Genomic DNA, 20,067 nt, shown 5'->3' with positions numbered 1-20,067 from the left:
ATAAAAATTGGTTGAAAGATATGTAGGAAGAAAAGAGAAGAAGAGGATATGAGAAATTTTCTGTCTATTTATACTTTTTTTTTCTTAAACGAAATATTTCATTTATTCGTTTATATTACATAATCCATTAATAGTTTTGTAAAGTCACTGAAATATATTTTCGGGGAGTCAATTTTCCTAGGAAGAAAATTTTTCACTGGCAAAAGTACTCTTCCTAACGTTCACAAAGAAAATATTTCACTTTCATCATAACTTAAAATCATAACTTGTGAAAACTTATTGAGTTACGTTTCTTTTCAGCTTCTAAAGGATAAAAAGTTAAAGCTTTAAAATTGTCAATTTCATCATCATGTCTCGAAGAACTAGATCTCAAATCATCAACGATGCCGAGATCAGCTTGGCCCCACCTCTTTCAGCCCCTAAAAGAAAAAAAAGAAAACAAAATATAAAGCCCTCAACTACTCAAACTCCTGCTACTCCAGCCTCTATTTCTTCTGCCATTGATTCTACTCAAACTCCTGCTACTCCAGTCTCTATTTCTTCTGCCATTGATTCTACTCAAACTCCTGCTACTCCAGCCTCTATTTCTTCTGCCATTGATTCTACTCAAACTCCTGCTACTCCAGCCTCTATTTCTTCTGCCATTGATTCTACTCAAACTCCTGCTACTCCAGCCTCTATTTCTTCTGCCATTGATTCTACTCAAACTCCTGCTACTCCAGCCTCTATTTCTTCTGCCATTGATTCTACTCAAACTCCTGCTACTCCAGCCTCTATTTCTTCTGCCATTGATTCTACTCAAACTCCTGCTACTCCAGCCTCTATTTCTTCTGCCATTGATTCTACTCAAACTCCTGCTACTCCAGCCTCTATTTCCTCTAATATCGGTTCTTCTGGCCCTAATAGAATTTTTACTACTGCTGATTCTTTGAATATTTTTAAATGTTTTGCTACTTCAGGTTCTATTTCTTCTGCCATTGATTCTACTCAAACTCCTGCTACTCCAGCCTCTATTTCTTCTGCCATTGATTCTACTCAAACTCCTGCTACTCCAGCTTCTATTTCTTCTGTCATTGATTCTACTCAAACGCTTGCTACTCCAGCTTCTATTTCCTCTGCCATTGATTCTACTCAAACTCCTGCTACTCCAGCCTCTATTTCTTTTGCCATTGATTCTACTCAAACTCCTGCTACTCCAGCCTCTATTTCCTTTGCCATTGATTCTACTCAAACTCTTGCTACTCCAGCCTCTATTTCTTCTGCCATTGATTCTACTCAAACTCCTGCTACTCCAGCCTCTATTTCTTCTGCCATTGATTCTACTCAAACTCCTGCTACTCCAACCTCTATTTCTTCTAATATTAATATTATGATTAAAAAAGAAAAAAATGTCAAGAAATTTCCAAATGAAGATATTATACAACATGCAAAATCTAGCACCGAGTCACTGTCTACCACAGAGCCTAAAGTGATCGATTTGACGCTTGATATGGATGTCAAAAAAGTTCCTTCGTCAACTCTAAATATGTCACCCTTTTTGCAGCAGCCGTTTGAAAAAGCTGTTTTGATTGAAATGCCCACGGGTACCCCTTTCCTTTCTGAGCTTACCCAATTGGACATGGTAGATGTTGTTAGTGATAAACTTACAAATTTCAGCATTTTGTGGGTTTTTGCAGCTTGTATAGCCATTGAGAAAAAGAAAAATCCATCTAATGTAGAGCTATTTTTTAATAGAAATTGTGCTGTCTCCTCTCATGCTAATCACTCCCTTTTATACTTTTTCCCTTCTTTTTCTTATACAAATAACAATGATTTTGAGAAATATCTTAGAACTACGTTTGAGCGATCTTCATGGTTCCAGTCCTTTCAAGCCGGAAACGTTGATCAAGAGTTTGGTTTATTTCTACCTATTAATTACATGAATCACTGGTCTCTTGTTTTTGTTTATTGTCGTCCAATTAGTGACAGCTTTCAAGTTTTTGTCAGTGATTCCTTAAATTCATCTAAGGAATCATTTTTTGAAAATGCTTCTCAAAAGAGTCAACATTTTGATTTAGAAGTTTTTCTATCTAATCTTAATTTGCTTCGACAAAACCTTTACACTTCTAGCTGTTTTACTACTGATACTACACCACTCTCAAAGCCTTTATCAATTGAGGATCTAACGTTTAAAACGCTGCACATTCAAAATGATGATAGAAGCTGCGGAGTACAATTGGCTTTAAACGCGACATGCATATGTGGGGCTTATTTATCATCTGATGGTATTCTAAATTGGCTACAAAGTGAACAGTCATTACCACAGTACTTTGGTGAAAGTTTATTAGTACTTCGAACTCTTATTGGAAAAGAAGTATCCGAAAATCCTTCTCTTAAGCCATGCCAGAAAAAAAAAAAAAACAAGAGAAATACTTCCATTGATTATAAGGGTGAATTGGAATTAACTGATGAATTCAAAAATTATTTTATTACCACTTATAAAGAAGCTTCGGCAGCTCAGTTTTTAAGGAGAAATGTGCTAATGTTTTTTGATAAATTGAGCCATCAAAAAAAAGAACTAGGACAAGCTGAAAACAATATCCATGATGAGGTTTTAGCTAGTAATGATTCTTGTCCTTATTGGTCTGACAGGTTTATATTTGAAACACTATTGATTAATTTTGATTTCTTTAATCTTTATCCAAATCTTTCCAACATCATCCAGGAAGGAAAAGTAGAGGAGGAAAATATGTGGAGAGAAATTGTGAATAAAGAGCTACACATTCCTTCTGAGGAGTTGATATCTGAATTTATTGTGGATTCCAGTAAGGATAAATATCTGGCCATTTATAACCATTGCATCAAACTTATTCCAGAGGAGAGTTTTTTTTTGAATTTTTCAAAAGTATTGATCCTGTGTCTATGAAAAGTTGATTGCTTATCTTCCTAGAGCATTTTCGAATAAGAAAATTACTCGTGAAGCAGGGCGCTATAAAAGGCAAGTTCATGTTGAAAAGAATAAAGTTAATAACCCTAAAGGATCTTTATTGTATCTTTTTACTTTGGAAAAAAAAACTAAAGGCAAGCCAAATACTAAGATACTGAATCCATCTGATATGATATCAACTTTGCAAGACTATTCTAAAAAAGGAGAAATTAAACAATCTGCTCAGTCATGGGACACATTTATAGCTACCAGACTTAACCAAAAGTTTTACTATTTTTCTAAAAAACTGGTTCGTTTCATTTTTTCAAACAGAAATGTTAATAATACAAATGATGAAGCGACTTCAAGTTCTTTTTCTTCAACTTTTAATTCAGAATTAGAAATCGAGGAAGGAACAGCCGAGGAAAACTCAACAATTTAAAATATATAATTCTACGGATTTTAAATTTTTTAATAAAACGATGAACATATGGACTTGTTTTTGTAAACTTAAAAAGTAAACTAATAATGATTTAATATTTTTTTTTCATTTAAATAAGTATATTAGCGCCAAAAATCAATTTTATGGATGTTGATTATTTTTTTTTTGAAATGGTCAGGCCAATTTTTAACGCGTTATGATACCAATTTATTTTATAGCCGAGTAGCTAAGACGGCCATTAACGGGATTCAGTATCCGGCTAATAAATTGCCACCCTACTGTAAACAAAAATATGTATTTCCATACCCACCAACACCCCGAGTTGATATCTAGGAAAGATGAATTACGATAATAGGCAGAGGAAAAAGGCACAGAATAAAATTTTTAAAAGAAAAGTGGGGCTCATTAGCTCAGAAATTAGTTAGTATAAACTTTTTTGTGTGGCTTTATTTCATTCAACTAACATAAAATGAAAAGAGTTTTGGCTATGTATTGATTCGATCGACCCTCCAAAAGAAAATTACGATCCGCACGAAATTTTTACAAATGCTTGCAAAGATCCAGATCGCTCTACTTTTTGTATTGATAAGTGGAAGAATATATATACTCCAAAACTTCTCCTTGAGCTGTGTGGTCCAGATTTTTCAAGTCCTTCACAAATTCGAGCTATGGACAATTGTCTTCGGGGATTTATGACAAACAACACGTCAATCTTCGATCTCTTTGATACATGGATTTGCAGTAAAACCCATACTGCGGAATACCGAAAAAAAATGGGCCTAGATAAAAGAAACTGGCCTCTAAGTGATATTGAAAAAGCAAAGATTTTGTTTGCGCTTTTAAAGGCCATTGGTGAACCATATCATGGACTTTCTACAAAAATAGTTTTTAAAGACCTTGGAATTTATGATCCGGGAAAGGTACTTGAATACTATAATGAGCGATACAAAATTAACAAAGATTCAGTTGCAAATATTGCCACACGCTTGTTATATGATGATAACGGGAAAAGTCAATTTCGTCATAATTTTAATACACCCGATGAATGGAGGATTGATCAACTAAAGAGATGGGCCGAGAATTTTAAGAATAGATTCAGCAATAAATATGATCCCGAACTCATAAAACAAACGCGGAATGAGGCTCTAAAAATTTTTTATTATTCTGGACGTCCCTTGAGTATTGATTTCAAAGCTTTGGAAAAATATGCTACAATATTATTGAAGGAAAACAAAACCGAAGAACAATTTGTTCACAGAAAAAAAATGGATTTGTTTTATCAACATTTGTCTGAAGCTGATCCCAAAGATCTGGATATACCTCTTAACATTTATTTATATGACTTTCTGAATGAACTTGAGAAAAATGGAGGAGGTAAGATTTAATATAAAATTAACAAAATTAAGAAATTTTCATTTATTTATTAACATTTTTGATATAGATTCGGCGGAGAAACTCAGCGAAGAAAATATATTGGAAGATGATGATGATGAAGAAGAAGAAGGTAAGATCTAATAAAATTAAAAAAATTCCATTTATTAATATTTTTGATATAGATTTGACGGAGAAACACAGCGAGGAAAATGTCTTGGAAGATGATGAAGAAGAAGAAGAAGAAGAAAGAGAAGAAGGTAAGATCTAATAAAATTAAAAAAATTCCATTTATTAACTTTTTAATATAGATTTCACAGAGAAACTTAGCGAAGAAAACATCCTGGAAGATGATATACCGGATTTTGAACATCAAGATTCAGACTTTTTAAATCTTGACAAAATTTTTATTGAAGATGATGAGTTTTATGACAACATTGTTGATGAATACTTTAAACCACAAACAGTTTTTATCGAAAGTGACTCAGCTACTACTCTGGCCGATTCTTCGGGAAAAAACAATGCACAAACTAATGAAAGCATTCAATCTAACTCTGGTAGCGAAACTTTCCCAAATTCAGAGTCTAATAAAGTAGAAGTAGATGATAGTCAAATTTCTGAGCTTTTATCTTCAGTCATTGAAATGATTGCTCTTCGAGATGAAAGATTGTCACACATTCCCAGACTTTCCAATAAAATGAATTATGCTTCTGACAAATGGATTAGAGAGCCCAAACTTAGAGGTCTTCGTCGAGAACTTATATCATATGTTAAGATTAATGAAAGTTTATCAGGTGGTATTTCAGTATTAAAAATGCTTCGTACATATTTTGAGTCTCACAGCAATGTTTCATTAAACCAGGCCATCAAATTTGCTACAACAGTTTTAGAACAGCAAAATTTGGATCCTGATTTTTATAAAACAGTTTTTTCCAAGATCAGGAATATATGTCATTTTACTTTTAAATCTGGAAAAGTTAATCCCAATTCGGAGCCTATGATTACGTACACAACATATAAAGATAAGGCCAAAGAAGCTGGAATTAGGTATACAAAGGCCAGTGCATTGAAAGGATTTCCAGAGCATAATAATAGAGAAAATCTCAAAGAACTTTTTCCCAAAGCTAAATTTATTGAAAGCGATGGTGTGAAAATGTTACGCCGTGGTGACTGGTCTACAGGATTTGAAGTTGTTTATTTTTGCAGCAATAGATGCATGGCATTTACGGGTTCTAGTAGCGATTTGACAGAATGTGCCCAATGTGGGAAGGCTCGTGATCCGATGTATAGATATTTTTACTTCTCACCTCGTGAAAAAGTCAGAGATTTTTTTGAAAACACAGGCTTGTCTAGGGTCATTAAGGATGCCCACAAGCGACAAAAAAATGAAGGAGAAGTAGAAGACTTTTTTGATGGCCAACTTTATAAGCTTCTTTCACAGAGATGCATTCAAAACGCTCAATTAGGTGAAGATTATCAACAAAAAATATCCCTCAAATATTTTGAAAGTCCGTGGGATTTAGCATTTTTGGTATCATTTGATGCTGTTCCGGTGACGTTTGGCAACTCTTCTTATGATATAGTTGTTGCTCGATGCTTAAATCTACCCCCTGAGGAGCGCAATAAACCATCAAATACAATAACTTTGATGGCATTTCCCTCTGGAATTGATCTAGCTGCTAAAAAAGAAAAATCTGCAGTAAAAGATTGGGATTCATTTTTTTTTCCATTTATTAAGGACAGTGCATTAGCCAGCACACTAGGATATACGGTTTATGATGAGGACATAGGGGTCATGAAAACTGTAAGGCATCATTTTGTTTTATCAGTTGCAGATATGCCGGCTAGTTGTGAGTTGTCAGGGTTAAGTGGACATACGTCAGATTCTCCTTGCCGTTACTGTTTAGACGAGAAGATTACAGCAATAGTTTTTCCACCAGGGGAATCTATGGCACATATGCCAGAATCATCATGTCCACTACCTCAAAGTTCAAAAAAAAATAAAAAATGGAGAGGGCCTGGACCCTATGGTGGAAGAGTCCATAAACAAATAAAAGGATTAGCGACATTCCGTCATAATAATTTACTCCTTTCCAAACCCCACACATATCAAAACTCAAAAGCTCGCAACATTGAGTGGTATAATACTATATTTAAAGACATTTTGAAGAATCCAACCAACTTAGTTTCAAACCGCTCGCAATTTACTAAACGAGGCTTAAGCAGAATTTCGACCATATTTTGTTTGGGTTCAATGGTGCCTGATATGTCGTTTCCGCCTGATTTAATGCATTTGTTGTATCCAAACATTGCGACTAAAATTATCAATACCATATTTTATGGTAAAGATGGCCCAGATATTTACAGGTCTGAAGCACTGGAATCAATTGTCAAATTTTTGGAGAGTTTCAATAATATTAGCTACAGTTTTGTTGAAAGGAAGTTCAACATGGCAGAGATAGCCGATGGGATTAAAACCTCTAAACCAGTTAGGCTTACAGCACACCAAACCAAAAAGATCCTTTCATTTTTATTTGGTATCGCTATGAAGTCAGATTTTAAATATAATAGTTATTTATATATTGTTACGGAGCTAGTGCAACTTCTTCGATTGCTCTCTTTGCCTAAATTTTCAGAAAATGTATTGAAAAGACTTGAAGATGGAATAGAAAGTTTTTTAAGGGTTTTTGAGGAAGTATATCTAAAGGACGCTAACAATCTAACTTTCCTGACTTTACCAATACATACGCTGCGTCATATGATTAAAGCCATTCGAGAGGTGGGTCCACTTAGGGCAATATGGTGCTTCCCTACTGAAAGAGCTTGCGCTGTATTAAGGTGGCAAATAAAGACGGGAAAGGCTCCTTTTTTAACTCTTTCTTATCGATATGCTTATGAATCAATACTTCAAAATCTTAGTCCATCAAAGTATGCTTGGTCAGTAGGTTCGAGAAAGTTGCTGAAAATTTTGCGCGAACCAAAGTCTGAGGATGACAAAATCATACGTGAGAAGACAGTTGAAAATATCAATAAGCTTATCATTGAAGAGAAAATCTTTGAATTGCTATCAGGTGGAGCTTCAGGCAACAGAAGCATCAGCATCACAATCAAATTTTATGAAAAAATTAATTTTTTTCAGAGGCATTTGAATGCTTTTATTAAACAATATGCTCGTGTAAGAGATAAAGACAATTCATCTTATCATGTTATCATTGACGATATTATTGTAATAGACTTTTTGGGAAGCGGGGTTTCGGGACAATTTGTCTTGGTGAGAAGGTTTCTGCCGGGTGTTGTCGTACCCCGCGATTACAGGATGCAATTTTTTAATGACAGTAGCAATATCGGATATACGACAATTGGCTATTATATTGACAAGAAAGAATTCATCACCAACCCTGAAAGCTTTTTTGTGACTGATAGCCATTTGGTACTTGCAAGGGACATCATATGTCCAGTTTGGTTGATTAATGATGGCGATCTTTCTATAGTTGTTGATCCATCATTTGTGGAGGAATACCGGACAAAAGACGGTAAAGTTGTAAGGACTGAAGAGTATGATGATGAAGAGGATTATAATAATGTGTGTAAACCATATATGAACATTTAAATAGATCGGCATATAATATATTTAATAATAATTTTTATCAGATAATAAAAGTCCTTTTAGATACATGGGAAATTCATTTGGAGTTGCAAATGGTTTTTCTAAACACTGGTAAAGCGTAAAATGGAAGCAGATTTTTTAAATTGAGAAACCATATATTGGTGTGGCATCACTGATAACCTTGAAATCGCTCAGAAAAGGGTGGTGAAGTTGTTTTGTTGACGAAATAGAAAGTGGGATTTCGTGGTGGTTGTTAATGTTGAAAAAAAAAAAAAGTATTTTTTGACGTTTTGTTGATTTGGCTTCTGTGAAACAAAGGTAGTGTGGCTGTTGTGTTGACAATAATAAAATGGAATTTCGTTGCTGTTGTGAATGTTAACAAAACATATTTTATCAATGAAACTGAAATTCCTCAACATTAAGAAAGCTGAGAAATTTTTTTCATGTTGTTGTTTTTCCTAATTTTTCAACAAAATAGAAATTTGTCGTTGTTTTGAAAAATGTTAAAAAAGAGATTTCAACGTTTTGTGACTTTAAATTTTTTCCCAAGTTTTCTCTTTCATCTCAGCAATAAGATTAAAGAGATTTCGACTACATCTTTACGTAAAGAAGAGGTGGCGTCCAAATTTGTTTTGTTAACGTCAACAACTCGTACTTTCGGCTCTCATCTCTCTGATGGACCACGCAACATCAACAAAACTTCTCTAACATGGGCTTGTTTAATTTACCGTGAATGGTAAGGTTAATAAAAGGTTAATAGGGGATTTTTTATGAGTGAAGTCATATTTGAGTAATAAAAATGTTGGAATCCAATGATTCAATGATTTGGAGGGATCTCAAGGGGAATAATCAATGTGAGGTTTATTTTTTTTTTTTTTGATAGGGGAAGAAAAATTTTTGATAATAAATTTTAACAAAAAATGGATTAAAGTAACCATAAATAAATCCAAAATAGATAATGATTAAAGATAATCAAAATTAATATTGCTAATTTTTCGTTTTCAAATGAATCTTTTGAAGGTTGTCAATGAGTTGTACCATTTATAATTAGTATCACAGTAAATAACTTATTCTTGGTTAAAGTTTTTTTATCAGCTTTAAAATTCAAGGGGGAAAAAAACGTTTGTATTTATAATTGTTCTTCAAGAAAAAGAAATTATATCAAAAAAAATTTGGTCACTTTGTGATTTTAATTTTGGTTTTATTGATTGAAAAATAGAGAGCCCAGCCATCTTTTAACATACTTATTTAGAAAAGGGTGACTTCCTGTGATTTAAGTTTGTTAACTGTCACGAAATGGTGTCGTACCAGTAATGGTAAAAAGAGAACAAAATGGTACATGTGATATTATATATAGTTTTTGATGAAGGTATGAAAAGCATTACTGGTACAACAGTACTACAGTAACAGACAGTTGTTGAAAAAAATAACAATATAATATATATATTAGTTTTTGGTTTTTAATTTATTGTCTATTCTGTTTAATATTAGCTAAAGCAGAAGTTGACTTAAAAGTCCACGTAAATTCAAAGAATTTTGAACATAAATTTAATCAATGAGTTGTACGTTAACGGTGAACAGCAAAAAAAAAACTTGATCTTATGTTTAAAAGAAATAAAAAAAAATAGATAAGCTCTTATTTCTCTGGAGTCTATAACCAATTATGCCTTAATGAAAAATGGTAAATTCTGATAGGTAAAACATGAACGATACTGTAAATAAAAAAGTAAACTCAGAGCCAAGTGGTATCTATAAATTAAGGAATGCAAATAGGTATAAATTATTATGATAAAAAATTAAACTAATGATGCAATGAAAAAACAAAATAAATTTGGTATATTTATAGATATATCCATAATATATTTATCAAATTAACTGTTATATATTTTTTATTGAATATATAAATTAGCGAGTGATAAGCAAAATCAAAATCATTACGGTACAATATCATCGAGTAATTATCAATAATTGCTGTTGTTCTTTGAGTGGTAAGAGTATATATAATATGTATAATCAGTTATAGGTATTAAGTTTATGATATTGTTAGGATTTACGTGGGCTCTAAATGGAATTCTGTGTTAGCTATTATAGTCGATTAAAGTAAACAGTAGTAAAAGGGCACAGCCAATTTAATAACAATAATATGGATGAGGAAAGAAAACAAAAATAAAAATTTCACTATATTTTTAGTGTCCTTTTCCAAACCCTAACCTGTTATTTCTGTATCCCAACAGATATATTATATTTTATTAAATAGCAGCAGTGTTTTGGTCTAATTAAAACACAAAATTTTGTATACACAAAATTTAAAATATATTTTAAAGCCTAAACTGTTGGAAAATTAAGATTACTAAAATGCATAAAAATAATAAGTTTTGATCGCGGTATTTTAATTTATAAAAATAAAAAAGAAGGGGATCTTAAACCTTGTTTCTATTGCCTAGCTTTGTGATCAATCCTATCTATCTATATATATTATTATTTATATGTATCATTATTTCAAGTTGGCTTTGAAAAATAGAGGTGGTGGTGATAATTTTTGGTGGTGGAAAATTTTTTACAGTTACCCTACCAATCTTATAAACAAATTAACTTTTCTTTAGGAATAACGCGTGGCTGAAGAGCAACTTACACGCGTCAAATAAGAGCCGCACTTGACGCGGCTTATGCATGAGGAATGCGATTGAAAGGGGTCTTTTTTCCCAAAACAGGAAATTAAAAAATTCCTTCTTTCTGATGGGTCTTTTTTTTTCAAGTCCATTCCATATTGATGTGTTGATCGACCTTAAAGAAAAAAAAAAGATTGGAAAAATTAATTGTGCAAATAATTAATGCAATGCTCGGTTGTCAATTTATTTGGTTTAATATTTTAACGCAGAGTTAACCGTATAGAATCCTGGGTGTGATTGCGAAAGACCAAAGGTGTAGAGATATTTGCAGAGGATGGACCTAATTTTACGATAGGGCCTGTATGAAGACGTGGCGCAGGCGCAAGGCCTTGTTGAAAAAAATAATGGTTTTGCTGTTGTTGAAAAGGACTATGATCTTGGTAAATAAGAGTGGGAACTGATGCTGGTATTTGATTGTAGTTGTAGTATGGATATTGCTGGATATGGTAGACAGGAACATTATGATGTTTGGGAATAGTTTGAAGGTGAAACTGAGGCGGACCCAGAGGAATGTTTTGTGGGATAGAAGAAGACGAATAGGCATGTGAAGGAGAGTACATGAAACGAGAAGAAGAAGAGGAAGAGGAAAAGGAAGAGGAAAGAGAAGAGTACTGAAAGTCCATTGAAGTGAAGGAAGAGGAAGATACATTTGATGCTGGAGAAAAAAGAGTTGGGACGGGAGATATGGATGATTCAGTGTTTGTATGAGCAAGATCTGCAAGAGGAAGCCGGGTTTGTTTAGTTTTGATTTTGTAAAGAGCTAGCCGAAGCCGCAGACGCATTTTAGTAGCAGTGACATAGTTATGACGGTGGGTTGGAAGCTTCTTTGAAAAGGTATTGCTTGTGACGTGATCAGTTGACCTGCTACGTCCTTGGTAATCTTTAGGAGGAAGCAAGTAGTTTGGAGAAGCCATTGAATGATTGTGATGGGGGGGGGGGGGGGGTTGATAATGAAACGTTAGACTAAATTCTTGGGAATGAATAAAATAAAAAAGATGGAAAGAAGATTGAAAAGAAAAAAAAAAGAATGAGGGACAAAAGAAGGGAATTTTTTTTATCATTTGTTTACATTCCTTTAATAAGCAAGAGAAAATGGAGGTTGGTATGCATGTATGTATGTATGTATGTATATAGTTTAGATATATATTTGTTAAGAATGGAAACAGAAATAGGTGGGTTGAGTGAAAAATAAATAAAAAAAAAGGGAGGGATGAAAAGAGTAGAAAGACGTTGAATATGAAAAGTTTAGAAATAAGCCGCGGAAAGTCATGTGTATCGCATTTTAATAAATGAATAAATTTATTCATTTTATTTTAAATGATATCATTCCCATCATGATGGGAAAAAAAAATTTCCTCAAAAAAAATTTATTAAAATTGGAAACAAAATAACTCAGATTGGAACAAGGTTTTTTTTATATATAATTTTTTTAAAAAAAAATACTAGAAAGGATAATGAGATGACCTATTTTAATAAGAAAACAGAGTAAAGAAAATTAAGTAAAATAATTAAAGTTGAAGCTGGTTATCACAATATTAATTTCATGAATGATATAAAAAAAAGTATATATAGAAAGTATTCAACTTTTTATTCAACTTTATAAACGCGATATCCCAATAGTCCTCAAACTAACAGTACAGGACCCTTAAATGAACATCTCCTGGCCTCCTTTTTTTTTTCTTGCTAATCAGACCAAAAAAAGTCATTCCTGCAACTCATATAATAGAATATATAATATATTCTATTGTTTCTAGCCAAACAGACTCTTGACAAAAAAAATTTTTTTTAAAGACCAAATTAATCGTTCTCCCATATTAAGTCTAGTGTCAGGTTGGGGCTGAGAAGAGGGGGAGGGGCTTTACACAAGGATTTTGTAGTGGAAGGCCCCCCCTCTCCTTTAATTTCTATCTCTCTCTCTCTCTCTCCTTTGCGCGCGCGCCAGTTGCAAATAAAGGTTGACAACATGGAGACTAACTCAAATAGTCTCGTCTCAAGTCTGGTAGTGCAGAAAAACAAAACAGATTTCAGCATATCGGTTTTCCTATTCATCTTTGCCTTTTGATGACCCCCTCTCTCTCCCTCGCTCTTCTTCTGCCTTCCTATAACAATCGGTCATTATGAAGCTAATAATAAAGGACTATTAAAAGTTCTTCCTAAAGGGGGAAGTATCCAGAAGAGCGAGAGATAAAAAAAAAAAAAGAGCTTCAAGTAACGTATGGTTGATATGTCACAACAAAAACAAGTGAATTTCCAGAATGGTGCATGAAAGTAGAAGTAGAAGCAGCATAAAAAGTTTAAAATAGTAGTTTTTGGAAGAAAATAGGTAAAAAACTGACCGGAACGCATAAAAAATAGACTAAAATCTTTATTTTTTTTTTTTCCACTAACATTCCTTGGTCTTACAATTCACCTTTAGTTTACTCTGGTGTGGGCACGCTGGCGGCTGCTCGTGCAAGGTACTCTGCAGTTTTTGTGTAGCTGATATTGTAAATATTTGCATAATAATAGTTGTAGTAATAGCTGTAGTAATAATCGTAGTAGTGCCGGCTGTCTGCTGAACTGCTAGCTGTGTTAGACAAAAAAGAACTTGACAAGCTAGTTGTTGAATTTGAAGTAGAAGAAATAGAAGAGCTGGAATCGGTAGTGACCAAAAAATCCTCTGGAGGAGATGTCACCACACTAACTCGAAGCCCAGGTCCAGCAACAACCAGCGCAGACTTTGCTTGGTCTTGTCGATTTTGAGTGACCTCTGTAGAATTTGAACTTGGAACCCCAGAGCTTGTCGGGACCAAGTCATATCGAAACACATGTTGGAGTGCCGCAGCTGCAGCGCGCTTACCGTCTGTATTTGTTTGTTTTGTTGGGTACTGGGGAGTATTAGAAAAAGAAGAAGAAGAAGAAGAAGAAGAAGAAGACATGACTGAAGCTGCTATGCATGCAGCACGAGCGGCACGAGCAGCGCGTGCTGCGCGAGTATATGCGTGTGAATGTGCGTTACGTGCTGAGTGAGAAGAAAGTGATGTTCCAATCACAGTAGCAGCTGGAGTTATGCTAGAAGAAGATGGGGAGTTGTGGTGTCTGAGTTTACGACGAGTTTGAAAGGCACGAGCACGAGTTGGATTGAATTCAAAGGCTGGGCCTAGGCTGGAGAGTTTTTTAGGGGGAGGTGTTTGAAGAAGGGTCATTGTTAATTAAAATAGAAGAAGATAAGGTGGGAAATAAAGGTGAATTTCTTTAAAGTGAAGGCTAATAAAAGTGATAATAAAAAATATATTTATATATATATAATTTTTTTATAAAAAAAAAGAAAAAGAGAATGGCCATTTATATATATATATATATTGTGTTCAATAGATATTTGAGTATAAACATGCATAATATGATAAAGCCTTCCATATTAACTAATATAAATGTATACATGAAAAATGTTTATATTGATGAAATAGGAAAAGTTTAGGGGGCTAATGAATGAATGAATGAATGAATGAATGAATGGTTTTCCAAGTTTGGAATTGAAATTTTTTTTTTTTTTTTTAAATTTAGGATATGCTTGAATTTAAAGTAAACCATGCATATATATTTATTATATATTTTCTCTAAAATTCATTTTTTTGTTTATTTTTATTTTTATTTTTATTGTTATTTTCATATTTATATTTATATATACACCTATTTCAAATTGTCAAGCTTTTCAATGATTCAATCAAGATTATTCTTTAAAAAATTTAAAGTGGCTAGCTGTTACGTCAATTAATATTCTCAGCCCAATATGGGAAACTGCCGTAATCCTATTTAGGCAACTGTTGAAAAAAAAAAAAAAAAAAAAAAAAAAGAAAGAATGTCAGGGAAAATTAAGATACACAAACTATATTATATATTTTTGACTATAACCGATTATATATACTTTGATTTTTTTTTTATATTTTCAACTTTTACAATTTTAAATGGAAGTGAAAAAAAAAAAACAGAAATAAAATTATAAAAAAATTATAAAAAAATGAATGAAAAAACACGTTTTTAAGAGCATCAAAATATTGGTAACATGAGAGACTACATGGCATTAACATACCCTTTGCATAGCCACTTCCCGTTCCTGGTTTCTAAATATATATATATATTGATGATAATGAGAGTTTAAATTTTTTCAGTTTCTTTCAGTTTCTTCTATTTTCCAAAAAAAAATAAAAATAAACAATAACAATAACAATAACAACAACCTCCTCTTCTCACCCCCTAATTCTTGTTTCGAAACAGGGAATTCCCTGTTGTTGTTGTTGTTGTTGACCATTCTACTCAGCCGTGCGCGCTTTCAATGGAATGCCGAGTTTAAATATGCTTAAGCGCAATGTGAATAATAATAAATAATGAATAAATAAATAAATAAATAAATAAATAAATAAATATAGATACTAAACTATATTATGTCCGATTATGAAAACTTTTAAACTTGAGCTAAGCTTTTTTTTTTTTGGTTCAAAACAAGATAGTTATTATTTTTATGGAAAGCTAAAGTTTTTTATAGTGAAAAAAAAAATTTAAAAAACGATTAGACAAGATAAGACCTAAAATAATAAAAAAAAAACCTATTTTAGTCTTTCTTTTTTTTTTTTTTTTGATTCTTTTAAATCTTCTAGTTATTATTATTATTCACATTTTAAAATTTTTACCATACTTTCTAAGCATAAATATATATTGATTTTATAAATAAATAAATAAATATAAATTTAATGAAATATTCTTTCTTTTAAATTTTTCCCCACAATTAGGAAAATCTCAAATAAAAAAAAAGTAAAAATAAAAAAAGAAAAATATGGAAATATGGAAATTGATAAATATTCATTTTAAAATTTTTTCATGGGACCTTTTTTTTATCCAGACTTTATGAATATTCAACAAAGACCCTGTGACGACATATTTTTTTTTCCAAATATTTTTTCCATAGGCTTTATTTATATCAGTAGATTGAAGATAGATTGATATATCACCATTGGGGCTTCCTTCTCCCTTAAAGATTTAACTCTTCTTGACCCCTTATTTTTTTTTTTGTGTATGTGTTTCTCATAGTTCTCCTTTCGTTTCTGTTTACATTCTTTTTGAAATCTTTTAGTATTAGTATTCATTTTGAATATTTTTAAATACTTTTGATTTGAATACCTTTGAGTACATCACCATCATCATCATCATCATCGTCGTCGTCAACTACAACAGCAACATTTTTGCTCAACTTTCCCACATTACTTTTTTTCAAAAACTTTTTGTTTTTTTGTTTTATTTTTTTTTGCCTTCTTTACTTTTTTTTTTTTGCTCTTTTACTTTTTTTCCTTTTTCACTTTTTTTTTTTTTCTTTTTTTTTTTTTTTATGAGTAGCGAACATCGATGTGATTGCACACGCCTCGCCCGTCTCAGTCCGCTTCCTCTAAAGAACGCACGGCTTACACGTGACTTTAATCAGGTGACTACGTGTCTGAAGTGTTGTCGCGTGAAATAAAATCACATGATTAGAATAACAAACACGACCACATATAAATCTCACAAGTCGTCCAGACTGCAAAACTTGACACCCAAGATAGATTTTATTAAACGCCGAGTTGCCGTTGGGATTTCCTCCACGTTTAATAATTCTACTTTGGCCAAAGTTCTAGCAGACCGAAAACCAACTCCAAAACCACACGCAAGTAACCACGCGCCTTCACAGCTGGCATAATAAATTAGGGAAAATTAAAGACATTTAATTTTTTGTAATATATTTTGTAGTACAGTAGAAACAAGTCAGAAATTAAATAGATTATATAATCTATTTAATTTCTGACTTGTAAAAAAAAATAAATAAATAAATAAATAAAAGACCCGGAACACCTTGAAACAAGTAAAAAATTCTTAACCGAGTCAATCAAAGAGATAATTAATCCCTTGAAAAGAAATAATAACAATAGTTAAGTAAGGAGTCAATATAAAAACTTCAAAAAAAAAAATTAAAATTAAAGAATTTAAAAAGAATTAATTTAATATATAAAAAAAATTAATATAGTAAGTAAAGCAAAATAAAAAAAATAAAAAATAAATAAACACACATTTGGCAAAAATATCCATATGGTTGAAAAAAAAAATGGTTTAAACAGTAGTAGTAACAGTAGGAATAGCATCAGTCTTAGTCTCAACTTCCTTAATAGCTGCAGTCTCAACCTCCTGAGTTTCAGCAATCTCAGCAGCCTTGGTCACTGTTGGAGCTTCAGTCACTTCTGGAGCACTAGCTTCTTTAGTCTCTTCTTCCTCAACTTTGGTAGTCTCAAGAGGCTCCTCTGGAACAGCACCAGGTTCAGGAGCAGCAAAAGTAGTAGCAGTCTTATCGCCGGCCTCTTCTTCTTCTTTTTCCTCCTCTTGTTCCTCCTTCTTAATGGGCTCTGGAACAGCTCCTGGCTCTGGAGCTGCAACCTCCTCAGTCTCAGTTGCAGTCTCAGCTGTAGCATCAGTAGCAGTAGGAACTGGCTCTGTTGGAACAGCAGCTGGTTTAACCGTAGGATCATATTTGGTAACCAATTCAGAATCTCTAGGTTCAATATCTGGCAAAACAATAGCATCAAAAGACTCAGCATTACCACCATACTCAAGAGGTACCCAGACATTACCTGTCTGCAAAGCTAAGTCATGGCCATCGGAAACAACGTGGAACTTGTCAAGGGTAGCCTTAGGCAAAAACATACGCGTAAAACTAAACACCCATGACATGATACGTGGAACATTGACAAAGTACTTGACATTCAAGAGCTCCGGGTAGTACTTGGTGAAAATATCAATTGTAGCCTTGGAAGCAGCCTTGGTGGGGGCATCCAGGCGCAAGAATGAAACATTGTTGTAGTCATGGACCTGGGCCATGTAGGACGTTTCAGGTTTGGTAAAGTCAAGGGCTGCCAGGCCTCGCTCCATGAGCCCCACGCGGTACCGAAGAAAGGCGTCCAAATTCCCAAAGACCTCAGCGCGGTTGGGGACGCGACCATAGAGATTCCAAGTAACCACAAGGTTGTCAGAGGCAGCTGTAGAAGCTGTAGAAGCTGTAGAAGTAGCGGGTACCTCTGATTCTTCAGCCTCACTAGCCGTATTGTTAGTGGTGGTGGTGGTGGTGGTGGTGGTTGCCTCCCTATTTTGTTCATGTTCTTCATCTGCTTCTCCAGATTCTTTCGTAGGTTCATCAACTGCTTCAGGAAGACCATCAACAACACTGCTTTCTTCGCTAATTGCGTCTTCTTGGAATGATGGAGTGAAAATCTTTTCCGCTGCCTTAGGAGTTATAGGAACTGAAGTAATGATACCAATTTGGCTTAGTTTATCATCATGTTTTTCCAAAAACCCAGCAGACAATGGATTGAACTTTTTGCGCCACGCAAGAGTGTCTTTGAGCTGTTGAGAAGCAAGTTGGACGTCATAATTGTTTGCCACCAAGAACTTATCTAAAAATCTGTCGCGAATAGTTGTACCCTTTTCAATTTCTGCAATGGTGAGGAGGTCATATCCATAAAGTTCCGAGTATCCGACAGAGTCGATAATATCAGTCAAAAGTGCCTGCAGTTTGTTAATTTGAGTTGACTTTGGGTCGGACATGATTGTCAATGATTGGAGATTAACGGGAGTATATAGTTGGTATTGTAGAAGTGTGTTTGTGGTGTGATTTTAAGTTGTTTGTTGGCAAGAAAAGGCAGAAAGAAGAGGAGAAAAAAAAAATGGAAACTTCAGAATTTTTTTTTTTTATTACACAGTGTAAACGGACCTCCTCGTGTTCTACCACCATTATCTTATACGTAACTAGCAGAATAAGATTTCCCTTTTTTCTTTCTTTCTTTCTTTCTTTCTTTCCTTCTTACATTCTTTCTTCATTCCTTCCTCCAGCAATCTCCAACAATCTCTAATAATTACTTTCGAAAAAAAATTGCACTTTTAATCTTAGCTTTAATAGACCGTTTAGACTTGGATTTGGTTGGAGTACCCATATTATCATAATTGTTGCATGCTGCAAGAACCATGTCTCTCTGTAAGCGAAACCCTAGACTATCCAGGTCTTCTGATTCATACCCACTTTCGTTTTCATTTTCATTTTCATTTTCATTTTTATTTTCATTTTCCTCTCCCTTCTCTCTTTGCTCACCATACTCGGTTTCTTCCTTCTTATCTTCCTGCTCTTTCCTGCACGTGCTGAAAAGCTGATCAAATACATCTCGAGACTGCCAATGCGCATGCTCACGAATAATCCTAGCGTCATTGGCATACTTTTCGGGATGGAACGGCTCAATAGGACCAAATGGGTTTGTGGCAACAATCCCAGGCCACTTTATAGAGTTGGGCTGAGGCTTGGTGGGAACTGCCAGATCAATTGGTAATGCATTTTCATTTTCTTCCTCATTTTCATCGTCGCTGGACATTGATTGAAAGTTTGTAGCATATACAAGCCCCCAATCGTCCGTCAAAAATGCAGAGTTTAATGAGGAGCTAGAGGATCGTCCTGAAGACATTGTTGGGTATTGACTGGATTCTGTTGTTGGTGTAGCTAATGTTGATTCTGTTTTTGGAGACGAGTATTTTCTCATGATGGAGATCTGGGCAGATAATGTATTATCAACTAGACTGGATCGTGAAGGTACCACCGGGTCCGTGTAGACGAAGGACCCGGAGGTGGCAGAAGACTCAGAGGAGTTTTTAAATGGCTGGTTTTGAAATGAATTTTTAAAAATGGTGCCAGAACTTGGCTGAGAAAAGCGTTTATCAGGGATATAAGGAACCTGTGAGTTTCTATAATTGTTCATAGATGATAGTACAAGATGTTGGAAATAAATAAAAAAAATATGAAATCAATCAGCTATGGGTTTATTGATGTCTCTCTGAAACCAGAAATTCAATTAAAATAAAAGAATTTTAGCTGCTTTTTATATCAGCAGCAACAGCAACAGCTTTAAACAGCCTTCATCATGTAGCGAATACAGCATGAAGAGATTTTTAACAGGATGGGATTTCTGACAATATCAGATTTCTGACAAAGTCACGTGAATAATATACACAAACAAAACCTTTCAAGTTTTCAAAAATT

The 20,067-nt window shown here is 33.7% G+C and overlaps 6 protein-coding genes across 6 annotated transcripts; 2 read left to right on the top strand and 4 right to left on the bottom strand.

Annotated features, from left to right (window-relative positions):
* Positions 1-349: 349 nt before the first annotated feature.
* Positions 350-2,905, top strand: SAPINGB_P006184 (uncharacterized protein; the record flags this gene model as incomplete). Its single annotated transcript, XM_032000898.1, has 1 exon — positions 350-2,905. The coding sequence occupies one exon, from the start codon at positions 350-352 to the stop codon at positions 2,903-2,905; it is 2,556 nt and encodes an 851-aa protein (XP_031856789.1).
* A 1,707-nt stretch (positions 2,906-4,612) lies between these two features.
* Positions 4,613-6,983, top strand: SAPINGB_P006183 (uncharacterized protein; the record flags this gene model as incomplete). Its single annotated transcript, XM_032000897.1, has 5 exons — positions 4,613-4,721; positions 4,789-4,851; positions 4,904-4,978; positions 5,030-6,522; positions 6,942-6,983. The coding sequence occupies 5 exons, from the start codon at positions 4,613-4,615 to the stop codon at positions 6,981-6,983; spliced, it is 1,782 nt and encodes a 593-aa protein (XP_031856788.1).
* Positions 6,984-11,194: 4,211 nt separating this feature from the next.
* Positions 11,195-11,908, bottom strand: SAPINGB_P006182 (uncharacterized protein; the record flags this gene model as incomplete). Its single annotated transcript, XM_032000896.1, has 1 exon — positions 11,195-11,908. One exon carries the CDS (start codon positions 11,906-11,908, stop codon positions 11,195-11,197), a length of 714 nt encoding a protein of 237 aa, XP_031856787.1.
* A 1,503-nt stretch (positions 11,909-13,411) lies between these two features.
* On the bottom strand, positions 13,412-14,179 carry SAPINGB_P006181 (uncharacterized protein; the record flags this gene model as incomplete). The annotated part of the gene is made up of 1 exon (XM_032000895.1): positions 13,412-14,179. The coding sequence occupies one exon, from the start codon at positions 14,177-14,179 to the stop codon at positions 13,412-13,414; it is 768 nt and encodes a 255-aa protein (XP_031856786.1).
* Positions 14,180-17,105: 2,926 nt separating this feature from the next.
* SAPINGB_P006180 (uncharacterized protein) lies at positions 17,106-18,590 on the bottom strand (the record flags this gene model as incomplete). Its single annotated transcript, XM_032000894.1, has 1 exon — positions 17,106-18,590. The coding sequence occupies one exon, from the start codon at positions 18,588-18,590 to the stop codon at positions 17,106-17,108; it is 1,485 nt and encodes a 494-aa protein (XP_031856785.1).
* A 308-nt stretch (positions 18,591-18,898) lies between these two features.
* SAPINGB_P006179 (uncharacterized protein) lies at positions 18,899-19,786 on the bottom strand (the record flags this gene model as incomplete). The annotated part of the gene is made up of 1 exon (XM_032000893.1): positions 18,899-19,786. One exon carries the CDS (start codon positions 19,784-19,786, stop codon positions 18,899-18,901), a length of 888 nt encoding a protein of 295 aa, XP_031856784.1.
* Positions 19,787-20,067: the final 281 nt, after the last annotated feature.

The sequence above is a fragment of the Magnusiomyces paraingens genome (assembly GCF_902498895.1).
Source record: "Magnusiomyces paraingens strain CBS 517.90 genome assembly, contig: contig5, whole genome shotgun sequence".
In the NCBI taxonomy this organism is placed as follows: domain Eukaryota; kingdom Fungi; phylum Ascomycota; class Dipodascomycetes; order Dipodascales; family Dipodascaceae; genus Magnusiomyces; species Magnusiomyces paraingens.
The sequence above is the reverse complement of the archived record's forward strand: the minus strand, read 5'-3'. Positions and strand labels throughout refer to the sequence as shown.